This window comes from Pristiophorus japonicus, chromosome 12 (genome assembly GCF_044704955.1).
Source record: "Pristiophorus japonicus isolate sPriJap1 chromosome 12, sPriJap1.hap1, whole genome shotgun sequence".
Taxonomy (NCBI): Eukaryota; Metazoa; Chordata; class Chondrichthyes; family Pristiophoridae; genus Pristiophorus; species Pristiophorus japonicus.
In genome coordinates, this window is record NC_091988.1 from 141,460,222 (window position 1) to 141,485,346 (window position 25,125).

Below are 25,125 nucleotides of genomic sequence, written 5' to 3' on the forward strand. Positions count from 1 at the left end.
CCCCTCAAGCTTTTGAGCACCTCTACCTAATCTCCTCTCAATCTTCTTTGCTCTATGGAGAAAAACCCCAGCTTCTCCAGTCTATCCACATAGCTGAAGTCCCTCGTCCCTGGAATAATTCTTGTAAATCTTTTCTGCACTCTCTCTAAGGTCTTCACATCCTTCCTAAATTGTGGTGCCCAGAATTGGAGACAATACTCCAATTGAGGCTGAAGCAGTGTTTTACACCTTGCCAACGTCAACAATTTGTGCACATATACCCCTAGATCCCTCTATCCGTGCACCCACTTTAGGATTGTACCCTTAGTTTATATTTCCTCTCCTCATTCTTTCCTCCAAAATGTATCACTTCGCACTTTTCTGTGTTAAATTTCATCTGCCACGTGTCCGCCCATTCCACCAGCCTGTCGATATTCTCTTCGAGTCTATCACTGTCCTCCTCACTGTTCACTATACTTCCAAGTTTTTTGTCATCTGCAAATTTTGAAATTGTGCCCTGTACACCCACATCCAGGTCATTAATATACATTAAGAAAAGCAGTGGTCCCAGAACCGACCCCTGGGGAAGACCACTGTATACCTTCCTCCAGTCTGAAAAACAATCGTTCACCACTACGGTTTCCTGTCACCTAACCAATTTTGTTTTCATGCTGCCACTGTCCTTTTTATTCCATGGGCTTCAACTTTGCTGGCAAGCCTATTATGTGGTACTTTGTCGAACGCCTTTTGCAATCCATATACACGTGAACCGTATTGCCTTCATCAACCTTCTTTTTTACCTCATCAAAAAACTCGATCAAGCTGGTTAGACATGATTTGCCTTTAACAAATCCGTGCTGGCTTTCCTTAATTAATCCACACTTGTCCAAGTGACTGTTAATTTTGTCCCTGAATATTGTTTCAAAAAGCTTCCCCACCACCAAGGTTAAACTGACCGGCCTATAGTTTGAGTTTATCTTTACACCCTTTTTGAACAAGGGTGTAACATTTGCAATTCTCCAGTCCTCTGGAAGCCCCCCTTCCCCCTAACCATTTCGAATGATGAGTGCCTCGATGGGCCCTTCAGAGGATGCCAAGAGAGGCACAGAGGGAAGCTGTAGGCTTAATGAAGAGGGACTCGAGCCTGGGATGGTGGCAGGAGAGTAGGGAGGTTGAAGAGTAATGAAGGATTGTGGTAGGGATTTGGAAGGGCAGAATATCCGAGAGGAAAGATGAAAAGAGGCATGAAGACAGGAGAGTACAGTCAGGAAAGGATAAAGAGAAGAGGAAAAGGGAGAGAAAAAGTGGAAAAATAAGTGAACTTGGGTCCAGAGCGGGAGTCAAAGTGCGTGCACGAATGGACACGGGAAAAGCTCAGGTTATATAGGCATGGTTAAATGTAGTAATTAATGGGGTACATATTTCCTGGTAGCAGGGAATAGTTTGTCGACAAGAGTTGGGAGACCAGGGTCAATGTCAGAGGTCCCATGGTGGGTAAAGCTGACGTAAGCAGGATGGAGCCGGCACAGAACATCGACGAACCCACTGTCCGAGCAGGCGCTATTTGAAGGGTAGAAATTTCGAGGATGGAGGTTGTTGCCGTAGGAATGAGAGTCGGTGGCAGCGCAGAACGATGATGGCGAAACAGACGCAAGTTGGAGGTCACCGTAGAGCAAAACAAGACAAAAAGTAAAACCACAAGCCAGCGAACAGCAACGTTGAAAATCAGTGGAACGAATCATCGGACTGCAAGTGAAACAGCTGCTGCTACCGAGCAGCCAACCAGGCCGAAAAACCAGTCGAACCAGTTTAGTAGAGACATAATTTAAAAGTTATTTATATAACAAAAATATATTTTTTTTAGCAGCAGAGCTAGAGACACAGCAGGAAAGTCTTAGTGTAATCCAGTGTGGTCCAATGCAGAAACGTAGTCTAGATGTCCAGAGAAGTCAAGGAGATCAGAAACCAATTTGACAAAAGAATTCAGCAGCATAAGACTTGAAGTGACTGAAAAGAAGAGCATAGCCACAGCCGCTGAGTCCAACAGTGTAGTCAGTAGAGCAGTGAAGTCCTGTTGGCAAAGGAATCCAGGTGATGGAAGTCAAGTTCCAGCAGAGTTCTAGCAGTTGAGAGAGTTCAGTGAGAGCAAAGACATGCAGGGTTGGGGGGTGGGCAGTGTTCTCTGCAGGGGTAGCTTTAAACTTAAAGTCTGAACTTGTAGTTTGGGCTGAAATGCCTTTACTATCAGAGTCAGGATATCTTGAGCAATGGAAGAAAGGAAATTGGAGGAAGAAAAGGTAAAGGATAGCAAGGGATGACCACAGATACAGTTGACGAGATGAGCAGCTCAGTCAGGAGCTGTCAGCCCAGGAGCCATCTTGAATCATAGTCAGAACACAGCAAGGAAAATAAATACACAACCATCCCTAAACTACAAATAGGTCTCAATATGAAAATTACAACACTTTATGGCAAATGTCAATATTAAACCTTTTGCCCTAATTCAACTGTAGTTACAAGGTAGTCAAACATATAGTGATTAAGCTCCCCCAGATCTAGATTTTGCCACCAAGTATAGGTAGGCATTCCAACTATTTTAGAAACTGGTAATTGCCAAATACATTTTGACCAGCTTGAATCAGATAATAGTCCAATCATATTAATCGCAGTTCGTTCAAATGCGACCCCAGTATTGAATTGAAAAACTTTCCTTTGTGACTCATGATGGTCATCAGAAAATACAAACTGTTTTTTCATGTCCAAGCCAATTGCTTGTTTACTTAGTACTTCATTGGCTGTGGAGCACTTTGGTGCCCAAGGTCGTGAAGGCCGTTGAATAAATGCAACCTCTTTCTTTACAAGCAAGTGGTTGAGGATAACCACATATAGCTGACCTTCTACTCAGTTAGATAGGATGAGGGCAAAGACTGAGCTGTTGTCAAATCTGCTGTGGATTCAGGCCTGCAGAAATGACAAACAAGCATTTAAACTGTTTGGCACAAAATATACCAAACAAATTAAGCAACAAGACAAACGTATACATGTTGGGCACCTAATGGTGTCTTCCGGTAGTTAGGCTTACCCCTGCATCCTTCAGCTCAAAACATTTTTGCCTGCTGAAAGTGTGAGCTGATAACGGTGCAGCGAAGGAAACTGGGCATCTGGGACCTGAGTGAGCAGAGCAAGCAACAGGGTAGCTCCTTAACCAATTAGATTAAAGGTTTAGGAAATAAACAGGCAGGATTGAGAAGGAGGGTGAATCAAAGGAGGTGAATTCATTGCAGGAAGAGAAAGAGAGAGAGAGAGAAAGAAAGATTGGACTGAGAGAGAGAATGAGACAGAAAAGAAAAAAAAATTCATTTAAAATTTGAACCTCAAGCTCTTCCCAAAGAATTGAAAACCTGAAGGAATGAGACTCCACATTTGTAATAGGTAATTTTAGGTTCCAGAGAGCTTGATTGGCAATAATTAAAACTTACCAGATTATTAAAAGGGTATTTACACTTGTAATGACAAGACTTAACTTTCTGTGACAAGTTTAATGGGCAATTATTGGAGAAATACAGCAAGTTCCTAAAATAAACATGAGCCTAAGGGCACGATGCCATTTTTGTAAAGCTAACACTGAGCGCCACAACTTAGACAGTAACTTTTGGATATTCCCATTTAACCACGTGTCTGTTCCTGCTCCTAAATTTGACAGCAAGTTGTGGCCCATAAGATCCTGCATAAATTTAGAGAAATGAGAATGAACTGGAAGGTCTGATGTAGTTATTGTGTCATCTCTCTGAACCATATTTGCATTGCGCAAATCCTTGAGACTTTATTGAATTAACTATGCAAGTTCATCAAGATTGAAATCTGATGCTGCTCTGCTTAAATAAAAGTTACTATTCAGAGCGAGTCATTTTGGAGGTTCAGTCTGAAAACAATTGTACTCCCTCCAACTACCAGGTCTTACTGACTGGGGGCAGGTGGAGGTTACGACCCATCCACAATTGCCCCCGGGCCGGGGGCGACGGAAACAGGTTTCCACTGCACCCCAACTTTCTGCCCACCCCAGGTGCTCTGACCACTTGTCGGCCATGCGCCAACCCTTTTTTTGCTCGGCGGGGGAAAGTTCCCTGCAGGAGTGTGGCCGCCACTGATCAGTGTCGACAGCTTCGTAAGATGGGAAGCTGCCAGTGGCTGGGTTGTGCGGCCGCCTTCAAAGAGCAGGGCTGCCTGAGGAAGAGAGTGTTCGAAGACCGGGCCCTCAAATCTGCCACCAAGCTCATGGTCTACAGGGCTGTAGCAATACCCTCCCTCTTGTATGGCTCAGAGACATGGCGAATGTACAGTAGACACCTCAAATCGCTGGAGAAATACCATCAATGATGTCTCCGCAAGATCCTACAAATCCCTTGGGAGGACAGACGCACCAACGTTAGCGTCCTCGATTAGGCCAACATCCTCAGCATCGAAACACTGAACACACTCGACCAGCTCCGCTGGGCAGGCCTCATTGTTCGCATGCCTGACACAAGACTCCCAAAGCAAGTGCTCTACTGGAACTCCTACATGACAAGCGAGCCCAAGGTGGGCAGAGGAAACGTTACATGGACACCCTCAAAGCCTCCTTGATAAAATGCAACATTCCCACTGACACCTGGGAGTCCCTGGCCAAAGACCACCCTAAGTGGAGGAAGTGCATCTGGGAGGGCGCTGAGCACCTCGAATCTCATCGCCGAGAGCATGCAGAAATCAAGCGCAGGCAGCGGAAGGAGTGTGCGACAAACCAGACTCACCACCCATACTTTTATTCAATGACTGTCTGTCCCACCTGTGACAGAGGCTGTAATTCCTGTATTGGACTGTTCAGTCACGAGAACTGACTTTTAGAGTGGAAGCACGTCTTCCTCGATTTTGCGGGACTGCCTATGATGATGATGGTGCATCGGTCGTTAAAGAGAAGGGCGCACCGCCGTGGGCGCCATTTTGTTTAAACAGCCGGCCGACTCTGCACTCGGGCGACAACTGCACCCATGAGTTTGGCCGGATCACCTACGGGCAGGCCCAGCTGAACACTTCCCTCACAGAGCCTCGCAACGTCCCTCACTTTTAACTGAAGGGGAGGGATGTTGCTACGTGTCAGTGCGACGCTACACCGCCTCAAACAGTACCCCAAAGTGCTGGAAGGTGATGTCACAGTTAAAGAGCTAAATTTTCCACGTCTTCCCTCTAACTCCCGCCAGGCGGTAATAATTCAAAACCGCCCGAAACGGGGCGGAGAGCAATTTCCTCCCCCAGCTCGTTTGACTTCCACCTGGAACGGATGTAAAGTCAGAAGAGCAGCCGCAATACCTGCCTATAGCCGGCGCCAAGAAGATTGAAACATTGTTGGATTAAGGACTCGTTGAAATGCCACTGGCAAGTTGTGGGCACCAACTGAGCACCCCCTCAGCTGCTCACCAGTTGTGGGAGGGTGGGATTTCAGGCAGCTCCCACTCTAAACTCCCTGTCAGGTCAGGCCTGGTGGGTGGAGGGGACCCTCACCCATCCACGAGTGCTTTATATGGGCCCAGGAGGACTGCACTGTATTAAGACTGACATGTAACTTCTCTCACTCTTCTTCCTTAATAGGGGAAAAATCTGTTCCATTCTCAGTACCTCTCCACAATGTAACAACCGAGATCAAAGGTTTATGAAGTCACTCATGGTACAGCTCCAACGCATCGTCTAAGATCAGAAAGCTACCTTGACTTATATCGATCTGTATATAGATTTTGGATTCTTGCATTCACTGTTCTCTGGTGTGCAGTGCTTGCCTTAACCTAACTCAGAGGCAAGTAGGCCAGAAAGCATAGCTTTCCTCAATTAATTTGTAAAGGATCAGTTTCTAGTACATCAGATTACTTGACTATTCATAAAAAATGCATCATTATATGAAGACAAATTAAAAGTAATTTGTGTTGAAGCTCATTTGCTTCCTACCTGCATCCGGTTTTGTAAAATCAGCTGAGTTAGTCGCACTGAAATGAAGAAAATTGGCAGCAAAAGACAAATTTTCTTTTGCATGCTCTGCCTGTATTCTTCATAATTAATTTTAGCTTCAAGTTTTATTTTATGATATTTTTGAATGCATTATGCAGAGGAGTCCAATGAATATTCCATAATGTTTTTTTGTGCATGAACACATTTTAATGAACATTTAAACATTTTTCTTCATTTGAATAGTAGCTTTAAATACAGACTTTGAAAAAGTATGATACAAGAACATAAACCATGGAACAGGAAAAAAGTTTGCACAAGGTCATGGTATCAGGGGGATAATCTAGGAGATGCAACAGAGCTGAAGAGAAAATGCTCCCCTCTGGGACGTGAGAAAGAAAGACTTGGATTTATATAGCGCCTTTCACAACCACCGGACATCTCAAAGTTCTTTACAGTCAATGAAGTACTTTTGCAATGTAGTCACACTGTTGTAATGTTGTAAACGTGGTAGCCAATTTGCGCACAAGCAAACTCCCACATCATCATCATCATAGGCAGCCCCTCGAAATCAAGGAAGACTTGCTTCCACTCCAAAAGTGAGTTCTCGAGTGAGTGTACAGTCCAATATGGGAATTACAATCTCTGTCGCAGGTGGGACAGACAGTGGTTGAAGGAAAGGGTGGGTGGAGCCTGGCTTGCCGCACGCTCCTTCCGCTGTCTGCGCTTGATTTCTGCATGCTCTCGGCGATGAGACTCGAGGTGCTCAGTGCCCTCCCGGGTGCTCTTCCTCCATTTTGGGTGGTCTTGAGCCAGGGATTCCCAGGTGCCAGTGGGGATGTTGCACTTTATCAAGGAGGCTTTGAGGTGTCCTTGAAACGTTTCCTCTGCCCACCTGGGGCTCGCTTGCCATGTAGGAGTTCCGAGTCGAATGCTTGCTTAGGGAATCTCGCTTAGGGCATGCGGACCATGTGGCCTGCCCAACGGAGCTGGTCGAGTGGGGTCACTACTTCAATGCTGGAGATGTTGACCTGAGCGAGAACACTGACGTTGGTGCATCTATCCTCACAGTGGATTTGCAGGATTTTGTGGAGGCAGTGCTGGTGGTACTTCTCCAGCACTTTAAGGTGTCTACTGTATATCGTCCATGTCTCTGAGCCATATAGGAGGACGGGTATCACTACAGCCTTGTAGACCATAAGCTTGGTGCCAGATTTGAGGTCCTGGTCTTCAAACACACTCTTCCTCAGGCGACCGAAGGCTGCACTGGCACACTGGAGGCAGTGTTGGACCTCATCATCAATGACTGCCCTTGCTGATAGTAGGCTCCCGAGGTATGAAAAGTGGTTCACATTGTCCAAGGCCGCGCCGTGGATTTTGACGACTGGGGGGCAGTGTTGTGTAGCGGGGTCAGGTTGGTCGAGGACTTTTGTCTTACAGATGTTTAGTGTAAGGCCTATGCTTTCATACTCTTCGGTGAAGCTGTTGACAATGGCTTGGAGTTTGGCCTCTGAATGTGCGCAGACGCAAGCGTCGTCCGCCTACTGTAGTTCGATGAAAGAGGATGGGACGACCTTGGATCTAGCCTGGAGGCGACGAAGGTTGAACAGGTTCCCATTGGTTCGATAGTTTAGTTCCACTCCAGCGGGGAGCTTCTCCCACAAACAGCAATGTGATAATGACCAGATAATCTGTTTTTCTTACGTGGATTGAGAGATAAATATTGGCCAGAACACCAGAAATAACTCCTCTGCTCTTCTTTGAAATAGTGCCATGGGATCTTTTATGTCCACTTGAAAAAGCAGGTTTTAACATCTCTTCCAAAAAATGACACCTCTGACAGCACCAAGCTCTCTCATCACTGCACTGGAGTGTCAGCCTAGATATTTTGTGCTGAAGTTCCTGGAGTGGGACTTGAACTCACAACCTTCTGATTCAGGGACGAGAGTGCTAACCACTGAGCCACAGCTGACATTGTATGACAGTGCAAGCTGACACTTGCTTGCCATACTGATTGAGTGCTGCATTATTGGTGGTGTTGGATTTCAAATGAGATGTTAAACTGAGGCACTGTTCAACAGTTCAGATGAATGCAAAAGAACCCATGGTAATTTTTTTTTTGAAGAGCCAACATTCATCCTTCAAACACCACCAAAACTGATTCACTGGTCATTCTTCTTATTGCTGTTTGTGGGATCATTCTTTGTACAAATTGGCTGTCTTGTTTGCCTACAGTAAAACAAAGTGACAACATTTCAAAGGAAATTTAACTGGGTCAAAAATCGCATGTACGATGTGCGCACACACGCGTAGAGACTCCGCAAGTGCTGGTTCTTAGTGCGCGATGGCATCCCAAAATCCAGCACTTGCGAACTGTCAAAATGTCTTGTAGAAGGGCTTCCACGGGCGAAGATATGGGCTATTTGTCCGATTCTTGCCCAGCGAATGTCCTTCAAACTCTTACGCCTGGTAAAAGCAGGCGTAAGGCCGGATTTTACCAGCATAAAAATTTTAAGAGAAAAAAATAAATGTTACTTATTTTTATATTAAAATCCCTGTCTACGAAGGCAAGTTTATTTTTAGCACTATTAAAACATTTTTTTTTAATTGTTCAAAAAAATAAATTTTTCTCTAAAACATTTAGTTTAATGCAATTTCTATTAATTTAAAAAAGTAGTGTTTTTTAAAATTTATATTTGTGTTTTATTTGGTTTTAGGGGTATGCTCATTGATAGTAATAGAGCTCGGAGCTCCCATTCCTATCAATGAGAATACTACATTGTGATTGGTGGTCCAGGCCCAAGTGATCCCAAGATACGCATACGCTCTTGGAATATGTGGGCCCCTACGCTGGACTGCGCAGCTACGTCTCGGAGCGCAGGTCTACGTTCCTCCGGGACCACCAGGTATGTACGTTAAAAAAAATTTATTCAGAGGCATCCGCCTGTGGGAAGCCTCCGACCGCAATTTTTGGTCCATTGGCTATGAAGCCTTTTGCAATTTATTTAAGAGGTGATGTGTTGTGATATCAATGCAAGTCTTTCTTTTTCAATGAATACCACCAAGAATAGATTATCTTGTCATTCATCTCATTGCAGTTTATGGAATCTTGCTACAGATGAAGCATTGTAGCAAGGAAGATCAAGAAAAGCATTGGTGCGGTGATGCAGCCTTGCTTGACCCCAGTTCGGACGTGGATTGGATCTGCGTGGATCCGTTGGTCAGGATCACGGCTTGCATGTCGTTGTGGAGCAGGCGGAGGATGGTGACAAATTTTTGACAGCAGCCGAAACTGAGGAGGACAATCCATAATCCCTCACAGTTGTCAGTGTCAAAGAAGGCCATGTACAAGGGTTGGTGCTGTTCCCTGCATTTCTTTGTAGTTGTTGCGCCGTGAAGATCATGTCCGTTGTACCCCTTAGTGGACGGAATCCGCATTGTGACTCTGGGAGGAGCTCTTCAGCCAAGGGGCTGCCTATGATGATAATGATGGATATAAATGCTAGTCTCTCAGACGCATTCTTCTCTCAAAGAAAGTATCATTTTTTCTCCATAGATTCTTTAGTTACAGCAGAGCTGGGAATTAACAGTATTTCCCAGTATTTCTGGTCTCGGTTATCAAATCAGTCAGCATGAAATATAAGTGATATCTGACAGCTCATCATGTCTTTGTAAGGCTCTTCAGTAAGGGTTGTTCCTTCAAAATATTTATACAAGAATAAATCCTACTTACCTTAAAACTAACTAGACTTCCTTTTAAAGCAATTTTGTTATATGAATAAATTGGATATAAACAAAAAGTATACAGTAATTAGGACAATAGTCAAACATCAGTTTGTTTGACTAAAAACAGTCTGACCTGGAGTTCAATTGACTTGGTTTTGCTCTAACCAGACCATACTACTGATCCTAAGCCAGCTTACTCATCTCTACACACCAATTTGGTATCGGTGTTCTGGTAAAGCTAGAATTGAACTATATGGAACTATATTGTTACAACTCACCTGGAATTCTTTGGTACAGATGTTAGCTGATCAAAGTATGTTCGGCTGCTATTTAAAAATAAAATTAGAATTTAAGCAGCAGTCATTAAAATAATTAACTTGTTATGAGGTGTCATTTTGACTGCATTGTTTTAAATACGATACAAGAGGTTGAGAGATCAGCATGCACTGGCTTTATTTAAGGTTTGATACGAGGCACATAGATAAGGGATTTGAACAAGGAAACCAAACACTTGTTTTCTTACTTAGAACTACCCTTTAGCACAAACTTTAAATCACCTCAATCAGATTTCTTATTAGTCTGGCTACTGGTACAATGAACATACTTTGATCAGGTAACATCAGTACCAAACAAGTCCAGGTGTCGTGTAACTGGGACTTTATAAGAGCAGTGCTTTCACAGATTATAATTTATATTCATGAATCTGCCTGGAATACCACGCCATGCAGCTATCTGCACTCGGACAGCTACAATGTTACCAATCAGGACCATTTTGAGAAGAATTCAGATGAAATAGTTTGAAAATTATTGAGGGCGCATTCCAGTTTTCATATACCCACACACAATACATAGAATCTTCTCCGCGTCCGAACCATTGAAGGATGGCCAATTTTTCAGGTGAATGATCATTAATAGATACAGCAGTAACATTCTCCAAAAATAGCAACCATTGAAAGGAATTGAGAGCAACTCAGTGTTTTAAAAGGGGAACTTTATTTATAACACTGAGGGGCCAGGAGCAAATGCACCAGTTCAGCGCTGGCACACAATAAATTTGCAAAGCTGTTACTCAGTTTAACCATAACTGCGGTGGCACTAGAAACACGCATTCAAAACTTTTACTACCTTCCCTTTTTTTTGGTACAAAATGGTACAAACAACGATACAAAATATTTGTGCTGTTGACCATTACAAAAAAAGTTTCCTCTAACTGTGCAATGATTGTGTTGAAATGTGAACACACAACACAAGAAATTGTTCTTTGAAACAACCACAGCCATGCGAGATTCTACGCTTTCAATATAAAAAAACATGCAAAAAAGTAAAAGGAAAAAGCTCCAATTATACACAACATTAACTAGGTGATGTTTGCTTCAAGCTGTGCAACATTATGTACACGCTACAATAAGAAATCAAGTGGGTATCAATGTTTAAAAAAATTATTAAGTTACATTAATCTGATGTCCATTCTACTTCAGATTTTAAAAGAAAATGATCTTAATACTAATGAAGACCAACAATCCCTTCAGAATGTCTTTTCCTGCCATTATTTTTTTTTACACTGCTTGACAATTAGACTTTCAATGTTAAGCTCTATACAACATATACAGTATGATTAGCCACCCACCTGCTCAGTTTTAAACATGGCTGTTAATACAAGGGTTTCTGTACAGTTCTTTTTTTTAATGTATTTTACACCAATAGTTTAAAAGGCAAAAAAGGAAAATTTGTCCATTAACCAGAGTGGAAATAAACTGATTCTTTCATTTTCTCTTCGTCGCCAGTACTGGACCAGGGATCAATAGATGGTTGAATTTTAATCGCTCCTGAGATTGAGGGATTCCGATAAAATGTACCAAAAAGGCACTTTTAAAAACAGTGCTTCTGTACTAAGAAATTCAAGTTAATAAAGAGCGTCTTTCCTCTTTAGTTGTAAAGCAAACGTTGAGCGATATTCCTGCTGACTGACCAAAAATATGCAGCGACGACAACAAGCATTCATGCTAACAGCTCATGTTCTAAAATAAAAAACCTAACACACCACTAAAATATTATGGTCAGCAAGGAATATTAATGAAAAAGCTGCATCTTTTGTACAGTTCCTTCACTTCATGTACTGTTAGTCATCTTCTCCACCACCGTACATGTCTGCTAACTTCTTGAACCGAGGTCCCCAATCATTAAGATAATCATAATCATGGTCGTCAGAGCTGGATGAGTTCAGAGAGCTGACTGATCCTGCAGTTGAGCCACTTCCTTCATAATCAAAAACCAGCAGGGAATCATAGGGTGGGGCCGTTGGATCATTATCCGCTGCTCTGAGACCCTGTAAAGACATTTTTTTTTAAATCATGAAATCTTTAAAGCATTCCAGGTTATGATGATTTGAAGCGAAGATAAAAATCAAACTTTTTAAAAATGAACAATATAAACTGATCAATTTTAGGGTCACAAAGTTACAAAATCCTGGGCACAACTTTTTCCTCTGTAAATAGTTTAGGATGCTTTGGGTAACATAAGAATATAAGAACATAAGAATTAGGAACAGGAGTAGGCCATCTAGCCCCTCGAGCCTGCTCCGCCATTCAATAAGATCATGTCTGATCTGGCCGTGGACTCAGCTCCACTTACCCGCCTGCTCCCCGTAATCCTTAATTCCCTTATTGTTTAAAAATCTATCTATCTGTGACTTGAATACATTCAATGAGCTAGCCTCAACTCCTTCCTTGGGCAGAGAATTCCACAGATTCACAACTCTCTGGAAGAAGAAATTCCTTCTGAACTCGGTTTTAAATTGGCTCCCCCGTATTTTGAGGCTGTGCCCCCTAGTTCTAGTCTCCCCGACCAGTGGAAACAACCTCTCCGCCTCTATCTTGTCTATCCCTTTCATTATTTTAAATGTTTCTATAAGATCACCCCTCATCCTTCTGAACTCCAACGAGTAAAGACCCAGTCTACTCAATCTATCATCATAAGGTAACCCCCTCATCTCCAGAATCAGCCTAGTGAATTGTCTCTGTACCCACTCCAAAGCTAGTATATCCTTCCTTAAGTAAGGTGACCAAAACTGCACGCAGTACTCCAGGTGCGGCCTTACCAATACCCTGTACAGTTGCAGCAGGACCTCCCTGCTTTTGTACTCCATCCCTCTCGCAATGAAGGCCAACATTCCATTCGCCTTCCTGATTACCTGCTGCACCTGCAAACTAATTTTTTGGGGATTCATGCACAAGGACCCCCAGGTCCCTCTGCACCGCAGCATGTTGTAATTTCTCCCCATTCAAATAATATTCCCTTTTACTGTTTTTTTCCCCAAGGTGGATGACCTCACACTTTCCAACATTGTATTCCATCTGCCAAACCTTAGCCCATTCGCTTAACCTATCTAAATCTCTTTGCAGCCTCTCTGTGTCCTCTACACAACCCGCTTTCCCACTAATCTTTGTGTCATCTGCAAATTTTGTTACACTACACTCTGTCCCCTCTTCCAGGTCATCTATGTATATTGTAAACAGTTGTGGTCCCAGCACCGATCCCTGTGGCACACCACTAACCACCGATTTCCAACCCGAAAAGGACCCATTTATCCCGACTCTCTGCTTTCTGTTCGCCAGCCAATTCTCTATCCATGCTAATACATTTCCTCTGACTCCGCGTACCTCTATCTTCTGCAGTAACCTTTTGTGTGGCACCTTATTGAATGCCTTCTGGAAATCCAAATACACCACATCCATCGGTACACCTCTATCCACCATGCCCATCACATCCTCAAAGAATTCCAGTAAATTAGTCAAACATGATTTCCCCTTCATGAATCCATGCTGCGTCTGCTTGATTGCACTATTCCTATCTAGATGTCCCGCTATTTCTTCCTTAATGATAGTTTCAAGTATTTTCCCCACTACAGATGTTAAACTAACCGGCCTATAGTTACCTGCCTTTTGTCTGCCCCCTTTTTTAAACAGAGGCGTTACATTAGCATAACCAGCAGCTACCACAGGGGATGAGAGATAATGCCAAAGGGTGCACTAAGAAATTTGGACTTGTTGCAACAATATCAAGTAGCTACAAGTTCAGTATCCTGAATTTTTGCTACGGTTATTTCAAATGTGTCTTTGAATTTGTCTTTGAATTTCATTCTTTTTCTCCAAACCTCTAGTTTCAAAATTCAGGTTCCTTCCCTTACTGACACTTTACTTCTAGCAGGAGGTAGGTTGGTCCGCACCATGCTCTGTGCCCACCATGAGTGAGGAATGTTGGATGTCAGATTTCTATTACCTTTCTCTAAACGATTGACCACCAAACTTCATGCAGCAGGCTGCTGAAGAACAGCTTAAACTAATCCAACTAAGGTAAGATTTGGATTGGCAGGCAGCCTTGGAACTCAAACTCATAACTTGCTGCTTGGGAGTCGTGCTCAAATTCTTCAGCTACAGAGCAGCCGAAGTAATCACAAATTATTAATCCAACTCCGCCGATGTGAAGTGAATCGGTGTGACAACAATCTTTAATATCTTGTGAATTTATATATGAAAATAAATAATGCACCTGATTGCTATCTTTTCATTTAAGTTTACAATTTAGATTATCTCAACTGAAAATAAATCTCCCCACTGAAAAAGATAAGAATAATCTAACAACTTTATCAAAGGCACAGAACTAACAGACTTAAGAGTTGTACAAAAGCAAAATACTGCGGATGCTGGAATCTGGAATAGAAACAGAAAATGCTGGAAATCTCAGCAGGTCAGGCAGCATCTGTGGAGAGGACGCAGAGTTAACGTTTCGGGTCAATGAATGGTCTGACGAAGGATCATCGACCCGAAATGTTAACTCTGTTTCCTCTCCACAGAAGCTGCCTGAACTGCTGAGATTTCCAGGCTTAAAGTTGTCATCAGTAATAGTGATAAAATATACAATATAGCTTTAAAAACAATTCTAATTACTATTTGTCCATAGCAATAGACATCAGCCTGGTATTTCCCAATCATTACCTCATCAATGAAGTCTCCGATATCTCCAGGATGAGGAACTGTCGGGCGCAATGGATACTGTGGCTCAGCACCGGTAGGCCGCTCATCAACTCGCCTGATCCCAGGAGCCTTTGTCAATACAGGATCTAAAGAGTCTGGCTGCTGAAGCTGGCTCAAGTCATAATCCTGCAAAACAGAGTGCCTTGGCTTTGAACAGAGTTTCTCTAGAATCATAAATTTAAATAAAAAGCTCTGGCACACCATCGCTGTTAGCAATTCAGAATATTTACTGAGCAAAGGACTTGGCAAATGTCACATTTCATCTACTCAACAACAAATCATATTTCAGAAGCAAATATTTAGGCACCTCATATTGAAGTATGAAGTATCCACAGTTATGTGGATGCCATGACAGAATGCAAGCTATGAAATATATATCTTTGTTGCAGATTACATGTTATTTAATTTCCAATGCATATTCAAAATTTGCAGTTATAGCCGGTTAATTAGGTAGAAATATTAAAATCACATGGTTACGGCCCTTTACAATGGAACATTGGGGTTTTTAAATGCCAGTCCGACATTCCGAAATAAGAGTCTGGAGAAAACGTGGCCCCAATCTCTACCCCAACCCACCCATTTATGGGGGTTAAAATTCACCCTCTTGACTCTGATTTTGCCTAACCAGCCAGTTGAAAGAGAATGAACCATATTTTCCTCTGAAGAAAAAATGGGAGAAATGTCCACTTTTCCACTCTAATTCATTGACAAAGATCACAGGAATACACAGCTTTTGAATGCGTGTTTCCCAAGAATGTTATTTCATTAGTGGCAATGAACAAGTAGAGACACACCAATAATAATGATTGTTTAACAATTCACAAGCATTTAACAAGCCACTTAAATGGTATAATCATCAGAAAGTTCAATAAAATAATTGTGAAAATCCCATTTTAGCTATCGGACCCTGGACATGCTGGTAAGCTTGTTTTTTTTTAAATACAGAGAAATAGGAGCAGATTTATAGTGGCAAAGATAGTTCCCAAATATGTAAAGGAGGAAGAAAGTGTGATAGTATAGCTCTGACTTGAACTCGGGGTGCGAATGGGACGGGCATGGTGAATGGTAAGCTCCTCTGATGCCAGCAGCCGAGGCTGGGTTGATTTTAATATGATTGACAGGCTACCCACCCTATCATGTGGGATTTGAGCATCCTGCCCACTTGATGTGCACAATTACCACTGGAAGCTGAAAACTCTCTTCACAATCCTAACGGCACAAAGATCCTGTGATCCAATTATTTACATGGAAGTACCCCATTATATCTGGCTTCATTGCTCTGGTGGGCTTGCTAGATTTTACTGATGAGTTGGGCACTGGCCAGGACTTCCCAACTCAGAGTTGAAATGGCGTTGGGGTCCTAAATGTTACAATCCCAATTTACATATATTCACGAGGCCCCCCTGCCCTTCGCCACTGATGGGAACCTTGGCTGACTACGAAGACTGAGTAGTTAAGATGGTAGCAGGCCTGACGGGAAGACAGCAGCATGTGCTCTATCGCTATTTAACTATCGACCCACTCCATTTCCATCAGGTAGGCAGAGTTAAAATTGGGCCGAATATTACTGAATGAGTAAATATGTTGTCAATGACTAAAGATCTAGTGGGAGATCAAGAAGTAGTTGCAGAACTTAAAGACCTTAAAAGGTAATGCATGAATGTTATAGTAAATTAGCAGCATGGGCTATGAAGCAAAGGATGTACTTTTAATAAGCTATATATGCAAAAAACCCTAATACATAAGAACATAAGAAATAGGAACAGGAGTAGGCCATACGGCCCCTCGAGCCTGCTCCACCATTCAATAAGATCATGGCTGATCTGATCATGGACTCAGCTCCACTTCCCTGCCCTCTCCCCATAATCCCGTATCCCTTTTATCGTTTAAGAAACTGTCTATTTCTGTCTTAAATTTATTCAATGTCCCAGCTTCCACAGCTCTCTGAGACAGCAAATTCCACAGATTTACAATCCTCTGAGAAGAAATTCCTCCTCATCTCTGTTTTAAATGGGCGGCACCTTATTCCAAGATCATGCCCTCTAGTTCTAGTCTCCCCCATCAGAGGAAATATCCTCTCTGCACCCACCTTGTCAAGCCCCCTCCTAACCTTATACATTTCGATAAGATCACCTCTCATTCTTCTGAATTCCAATGAGTAGAGGCCCAACATACTCAACCTTTCCTCATAAGTCAACCCCTCATCACTGGAGCCTTCTCTGAATTACCTCCAAAGCAAGTATATCCTTTCGTAAATATGGAAACCAAAACTGCACGCAGTATTCCAAGTGTGGCCTCACCAAAACCTTGTATAACTGTAGCTAGACTTCCCCGCTTTTATACTCCATCCCCTTTGCAATAAATGCCAAGATTCCATTGGCCTTCCTGATCACTTGCTTCACCTGCATACTATCCTTTTGTGTTTCATGCACAAGTACCCCCAGGTCCCGCTGTACTGCAGCACTTTGCAATCTTTCTCCATTTAAATAATAACTTGTTCTTTGATTTTTTTCTGCCAAAGTGCATGACCTCGCACTTTTCAACATTTCCTCCATCTGCCAAATTTTTGCCCACTCACTTAGCCTGTCTATGTCCTTCTGCAGATTTTGTGTGTCCTCATCACACATTGCTTTTCCTCCCATCTTTGTATCATCAGCAAACTTGGCTACGTTACACTCAGTTCCTTCTTCCAAGTCATTAATATAGATTGTAAATAGTTACGGTCCCAGCACTGATCCCTGCGGCACCCCACTAGTTACTGGTTGCCAACCAGAGAATGAACTATTTATCCCGACTCTTGGTTTTCTGATAGTTAGCCAATCCTCTATCCATGCTAATATATTACCCCCAACCCCGTGAACTTTTATCTTCTGCAGTAACCTTTTAAGTGGCACCTTGTCAAATGCCTTCTGGAAGTCCAAATACACCACATCCACTGGTTCCCCTTTATCCACCCTGTTCGTTACAAACTCAAAGAATTCCAGCAAATTTGTCAAACATGACTTGCCCTTCATAAATCCATGCTGACTCTGCCTGACCGAATTTTGCTTTTCCAAATGTCCTGCTACTGCTTCTTTAATCATGGACTCCAACATTTTCCCAACCACAGATGTTAGGCTAACTGGTCTATAGTTTCCTGCTCTTTGTCTGCTTCCTTTTTTAAATAGGAGGCTCAGGACAGAAATGACTCAGGAGAAATGTTAGCAAGGTTGTATAAAGTCAAACAGTAGAAGTAAAAACAGCAAGAGTTATGATGGGTAAGACAGGTTGATCTTCCCCTCCTGGGAATAATGTGGGTGAGTACTGGAGATGTGCCATGCTCAGGGAACCACTGCAGCCCCAGGATTTCCTGCAGGTCATTACCACAGATAGGGGGCATCATGCAGTGTGGAGTTTGGAATGGGCCAGGGCTTTTATTTGAAGAAATTCAGCTGACTTGTGGTTTTTAAATTTAATGTCGGTGTGCCATATGGTTGTCTCTCCTCGCCTACCTCCTAATAAGCTATGTTGCAAAATGGCAGTGGCATACTACTGATCAAATACTAAAATCATTCTGCAACAAGTCCTGAAGCAGCAAAACTTCTTTATTCAAGAAGACCTACCTTAACAATATCAGCCTGTCCTTCCAAGACAGAAGGGAGTGAAATTCGCTTGGGTAGTAGCACATAATGGGTGATAGCACATCAAAAGCTCATTTTATACCCCGCCCGATTTTACATGGCATTACATAGGATATACGACACAGAAACAGGCCATTCTGCCCAACCAGTCCATGCCAACTGGAGTCGGGCAGTATTTAAGGGCTGGCTGTGGATAAGATATTCCTAAATACCTAAATCAAAGGAAAATAATTAATTCTATTTCATTGCTTGAAATAGTACCACTATTAAGTAATGAAAAATGTGTTTAAATAACTAGAATGGTGCTGAATGTAATTGTCATTTGGCCAGTCTGCCAAGCCAGATTACTGTCAGATATACTTTGACTTCCACCGTAACAAATACATGTATTAGTGGATAATACATTGAATAATTTAGAAAGAGAACTGATTAAGGATCTTGCACTGCAAGTGCCTAATGAGACTTGAAAAAATATAATTTTATGCTCAGATAATTATCCACTGCAACAATATTAAGCCAGAAATCAAAATTTAATGTTAAGAAATCTCAGTGTGTACATGATGATGAATTCACTTACTGCTCAAATTCAACTTGATCCCTTTTAGCACAATGGTTATGGATTCAACAAAACCCCTGGCAGTATAAATGTCGTTAGATCCCCTCAACCCCACGACGAGTAATATGGAACTGCTCCAACATAATTGTCAACAGAATTGCCTCAACAAATGTCATTAAAAAGTCCAAAATAAAAAAAGTGAACGAACTTGGTTTCTAACGGACATTAGTCACTATTGGGGTGGTGGGGGAAAAGGGGAGGGGTGTGTGAGGGTGTAGGCAAGGCCAGGAACACAGCGTAGGATGAGATGGAGCAACCAAGACTGAAAGGTGAGGCCCAGAAGTATTTCTTGGAAACAATGGGGAGGCTGTGGAAAAACAAACTAAATTCAGGCTGGAGCAGCAATGTCACACCCACACGCAGGCAATAAAAAAAATGGCAGAAAAGGCTCAGAAAAGAAGTAACTCTGATGTGCCGAGGTCTGAGAAGTATCACGAGAGAAAGACCAGGTAAAGAATGAAAGCTACTGAAATAGAACTGAACTCAATTTCCAGGATTTGTGCAGGGTAAATTTAGTGATTTGTTTCAGATTTATATTTTTTTAAATGTACGAATTATATTTTAAATGTAATTTCAGGGGTACCGAGAAGGTTGGGTGAAGAATCAACATAAACGAGGTTGGATAATCCGCAAATAAATTGGTCGTTAGTGGTTGACGGTTATTCATTGGTATTTTCTTTTACTGAATGCAAATTTTCATAAACATAGGAATGTAGGAACAGGAGTAGGCCATTCAGCCCTTCGAGATTCTTCCATCATTCAATGACATCATCGCTGGTCTGTACCATACCTCCATCTACCTACCTTGGTGCTGTAACGTCTTTACCTTTACCGAACAAAAATCTATCACTCTCAGTTTTTAAGTTTTCAATTGACCCCCAGCCACAACAGCCTTTTTGGAGGAGAGGAGGGGGGGGGGGGGGGGGGGTGGAGATAGTTCCAGATTTCCACTCCCCTTTGTGTGAAGATGTGCTTCCTGGCATCACCCCTGAACGGCCTAGCTCTAATTTTAAGGTTATGCCTCCCCGCTCACCACCAACCCCCACCTGTTCTGAACTTCCACACCAGAGGAAATTATTTCTATCTATCTACCGCATCAACTCCTTTAATCATCTTAAACACTTTAATTAGATCACCCCTAAATCTTCGATACTCATGGGAATACAAGCCTCGTCTATGCAACCTGTCCTCATAATTTAACCCTTTATTGCTCTGGTGTCATTCTGATGAATCTGTGCTGCACCCCCTCCCAGGTCAATATATCCTTCCTGACATGCGATGCCCAGGACTGAATGCAGCACTCGAAATGGGGCCATAGAATCATACAGCATCATACAGAAGATGGGCATTCAGCCTAACGTGCCTGTGTCAGCACTCTGAAAGAGCTACCAACTAGTTCCACTCCCCTGTGCTTCCCCATAGCCCTGCAATGTTTTCCTTTTTAAATAGAGATCCAATTCCTTTTTGAATGTTACTGCTGAATCTGCTTCCACCACCCTTTCAGGCACTGCATTCCAGATCTAAACAGAGCGTTATATAACTGTAACACAACATCCACCCTTTGTATTCCAGCTCCTTTGAGAAAAAGGTCTTTATCCTTTTAAATTATTTTTTGTACCTGTTCACGAGCTTTTAATGATTTCTGTACTTGGACCTCTAAATCTCTACTCCTCCAGGGTTCCTACCTACTCGTCATTGAGAAAATACTCTGACTTATCCTTCTTGGGGTCAAAGTGGATGACCTCACACTTCCCCGCATTGAACTCCGTCTGCCACAATCCTTCTCACTCACTTAATCTATCTGTCCCTTTGCAACTATATACTCCGATCCACACCTAACTTGGTGTCAGCCACAAACTTGGATATAGGGCTCTCTATTCCTTCATTTAAGTCATTTACAAATATAGTGAAAAGCTGAGGCCCCAGTACATCATCATCATCATAGGTAGTCACTCGAACTGAGGATGATTTGCTTCCACGTCAAAAAGTTGACAGGTGTTTCAATGATGGACCTAAAATTCCAGGTCCAAACTAAATCTTGAAGGGTGGAAGATGCCTTTTTTTAACGTGTGGTGACAGTTGCACACCAGTCACCACACGGGCTTGACAGAGCTAGGTCTTGGTCCAGTAGCAAGGATTAACCAAGATGACTGGAGACCTGCTCTGATGCACGGACCTATTGCGCACACATATCGCAGTGTGGGCTGGGCCCTCACCTTTTCTGGGCCCCGAACTCGCGCCTCTCCTGGGCCCTGATCACGTCGCTCCACGATCTCTCGCCGCTCCTTCGCCCCGATCTCGCCGCTCCTGATGTACCTGCCCACGCTCCAATCACCGACCTGGATCTTGGTGATATCCGTTTTCACTGCCGTTGCTCTCCTGCTCCAGCACGTGCTGCTCCCTGGAGTGGTGCTGCCACACTGCTCCTTCTGCTCCCCGGCCTGCTCCGATGGTGCTCGCAGGCCGGGGGCCACACAGACTGCTGGGCCAGGCCTCCACGCTGCTCCTTCCGCTCCCCGGCCTGCTCCGAGGTCCCAGTACAGACGCCTGTGGGACACCACTCTTCACATCCTGCTGCCCATGCTGATGAGTATACATCCATTATCCCTACTCTCAGTCTCCTAACTCCTAACCAATTTCCTACCCAGGGCACTAAAGCTCGTGATTTTATTTTAAAGAGAGTCATTTCTTAAACACAAAATGCTTTTTAATGGTCTTAACTATCCCATTGACCAATCAGCATGACATGCTTCATAGATAGTATTGTTTTTAGGTGGTTTGTGATTGGCTGTTTGTATCAAAGGTAAATTTGGGCCAATCACGATTTTGTTGGCATTTCCCATGTATGAATTTTCTTGCACTACAGGTGCAAGATAGACAGATAAATAGACAGACAGATAAACTTTAAGGCATCAAAAGTTACTCGGAATGAACCATGTAATTTATGAATACAATGCACTTTTCTGTGTAGCAACATCTCCAGGGTCAAACTGAGCAATGTCTTTGGATTTAAATTAAAAAACTATTCAATCAATTATTCAAGCCTCGCTTTACATAATTTAATTTTAAAAGACAATCTATTTCTATTCCTTGTCATGTTAATGTTTTCATGACCACAAGAATAAATAGCATCTGATTTTATACTGTTCAGACTTTTAAGAAAAAAATCCATTGAACATTAGTAAAATTAAAAAGGATCAAACAGTTCGGAGAATCGAGTTGTTAAAAGACAAACAGAATGTTCAAAGAAAGCGCATAAACAAGATATAATTTTTCACGGGATGAAATACAAATCAAACTAATGAAAAGAACAGCAAACACAACTAACTACAGGGAGCCAACCTGTAATGCTTCCTAATCCTTGCTGTACTCTAATTAGTTGTACATGTGCAACAGGTATTTAAATGTCTGACTGATTACCTACTCTAGTTAAGGTGGCAATTCGTCACTCAGTTTGCATTTTCCTTAGTCAATGAGGTAGGATTGGCTAAACAATACGCCTGTCCCAGTTCCTTCAGGAACCCACCAATGCTTGAGCAATTTAGGAATGGGCTATTCTATTCAGGTCGTGTACAGCCATCTGAATGAAACACAAGAACATAAGAAATAGGAGCAGGAGTAGGCCATTTGGCCCCTTGAGCCTGCTCCGCCATTCAATAAGATCATGGCTGATCTGATCATGGACTCAGATCTACTTCCCTGCCTGCTCCCCATAACCCTTTATTCCCTTATCACTCAAAAATGTGTCTATCTCCGCCTTAAATATATTCAATGACCCAGCCTCCACAGCTCTCTGGAGCAGAGAATTCCACAGAATAAATTTCTCCTCATATCAATTTTAAATGGGCGGCCCCTTATTCTAAGACTATGTCCCCTAGTTTTAGTTTCCCCTATGAGTGGAAATATCCCCTCTGCATCCACCTTGTTGAACCCCTTCATTATCTTTTAAGTTTCAATAAGGTCACCTCCCATTCTTTGGAAATCCAATGTGTATCGGCCCAACCTAATCAATCTATCCTCATAAGTCAACCTCCTCATCTCCGGAATCAACCTAGTGAACCTTCTCTGAACAGCCTCCAATGCAAGTATATCCTTCCTTTAAATACGGAGATCAAAACTGTATGCAGTACCCCAGGTGTGGCCTCACCAATACCCTGTACAGTTGTAGCAGGACTTCTCTGCTTTTATACTCTGTCCCCCTTGCAATAAAGGCCAACATTCCATTTGCCTTCCTGATTACTTGCTGTACCTGCATACGAAAGGGACGAAAAAAAAAGACTTGCATTTATATAGCGCCTTTCACGACCACCAGACATCTCAATGCGCTTTACAGCCAATAGAAACATAGAAATTAGGTGCAGGAGTAGACCATTCGGCCCTTTGGGCCTTCACCACCATTCAATAAGATCATGGCTGATCATTCACCCTCAGTACCCCTTTCCTGCTTTCTCTCCATACACCTTGATCCCTTTAGCCATAAGGGCCATATCTAACTCCCTTTTGAATATACCTAACGAACTGGCCTCAACAACTTTCTACAGTAACAGAATTCTCTGAGTGAAGAAGTTTCTCCTCATCTCGGTCCTAAATGGCCTACCCCTTATCCTTAGACTGTGACCCCTGGTTCTGGACTTCCCCAGCATCAGGAACATTCTTCCTCCCTGTAACCTGTCCAATCCCGTCAGAATTTTCTATGTTTCTATGAAGTACTTTTGGCATGTAATCACTGTTGTAATATGGAAAAGCTGGCAAGATTCACTCTCTGGGAATGGTCTAAGTGTGAATGTCAGTGGAGATAATTATTTGATCTCAGGTCTCCCAGATCAGAAAATGAACTAAAGTTATAGATGCTGGATTGCCTGTTGTCATAATGTTTATAAGCAAAGTTACTGCAAAAAAAGCCCCACCATCAGCATATAATAAATCTATCATTCAAGTTAATTTAGCATCTTTTTAAAACAATATAATCTAATCACATATTAAAGTTAGACGATAAATTTACAAATACCAATTGAAAACTAGAATACATTAAATGTTTTGTGTATAGTGTGCACCTATGTAAGTGTCAACTTACTGTCATATTTTAGCCATACACCCTTCAGCTGTCACAATTCAGTATATCTTCTGGCTCATCGTGAGCAGTACCATGGGAGATCTGCTAGCAATATATTAAGTCTTGTGTATGGGGTGTGTAAGTGTTACACCTCATTCATGTACCACTTATTTATTTAACAGAACAGTATTTCACTTATTCAGTCAGCATACATTAATGGCCCGGATAGTGATACATTATGCATTACATGGCCGACACCACAATTATTATAAAACAGCAAATCCTTTGCCACAGGAGATTTGCTAGTGCGTAATTAAAATTAGAATTGTTCTTTTGCCCAATAAATACAAAATTATAAACAATTAACTGTCCCGCCCAAAAAAAACACATTTCCTGGTCCGCAAAGCCCAAATGTCTGGTCCATTATATGTGATAGCTAACTTAAACAAAGCAGTAAAAACAGGCCAGGAGTTTCCACTTTGGGTGTAATCGGCAATCCGGGTGCAAATTGCACAAGTTTTAAGAAGTGCTTTTTTCCCTTAAGTTTCCGTTAAAACTCACTTGCACATCGCTGAGCGCAAAATCTGTCATGAACCACCACAATCCAGTAGCGATTCTGAATGTAATGTTTTTTTCTAAATTTTTTTGCTTTAAAAAATTCAGAGTAATAACTTGGTGTAGTTTATTTAATGCAGCTGATCACAAAAAGTAAGTAATTTTAATCAGAGTGTCTGGTCCATCACCGGGGTAACCTGATTTTAAATAACTGAAAATAGCTGTATAAAAAAACTACACAGAACCATTACTAGTCACATTGGTGCATAGTACAGTAGTCAGTTTCTTCGGAAATTAAAATATATATATATATTCAAAAGCTTTGGAAAAGTGCCCTTGCGCTCAAAAGAACCAGCTTAATTTTAAGAGCCTCCTAAAGGCCTGCAAATGGGTGGAGACTTGCAATGGTGATTAAGTCAATTTTTGGGTTTGGCCAGTTTTATGAGCAGAGGTGATTTCTCGTGCGAGGCTTTTTAAACTGGCGCTAAAGATCACGGAAACTCGATTTGCACTGGCCTTAATTTACGTTTGATATTCCGTGATCTTCTGCGCTGGTTTGGAAAATTTGGGGTG

The 25,125-nt window shown here is 42.3% G+C and overlaps 1 protein-coding gene across 1 annotated transcript in view; it reads right to left on the reverse strand.

Annotated features, from left to right (window-relative positions):
* Positions 1 to 10,665: 10,665 nt before the first annotated feature.
* LOC139277486 (cadherin-4-like) overlaps positions 10,666 to 25,125 on the reverse strand; it is a 636,199-nt gene continuing 621,739 nt past the window's right edge. The window contains exons 15-16 of the mRNA XM_070895995.1: positions 14,670 to 14,834; positions 10,666 to 12,001 (exon numbers count right to left, since the gene is read on the reverse strand). Of these exons, the coding sequence (XP_070752096.1) occupies positions 11,795 to 12,001; positions 14,670 to 14,834 (372 nt within the window). The 3' untranslated portion in view covers positions 10,666 to 11,794. The remainder of the gene's footprint in view (positions 12,002 to 14,669; positions 14,835 to 25,125) is intronic.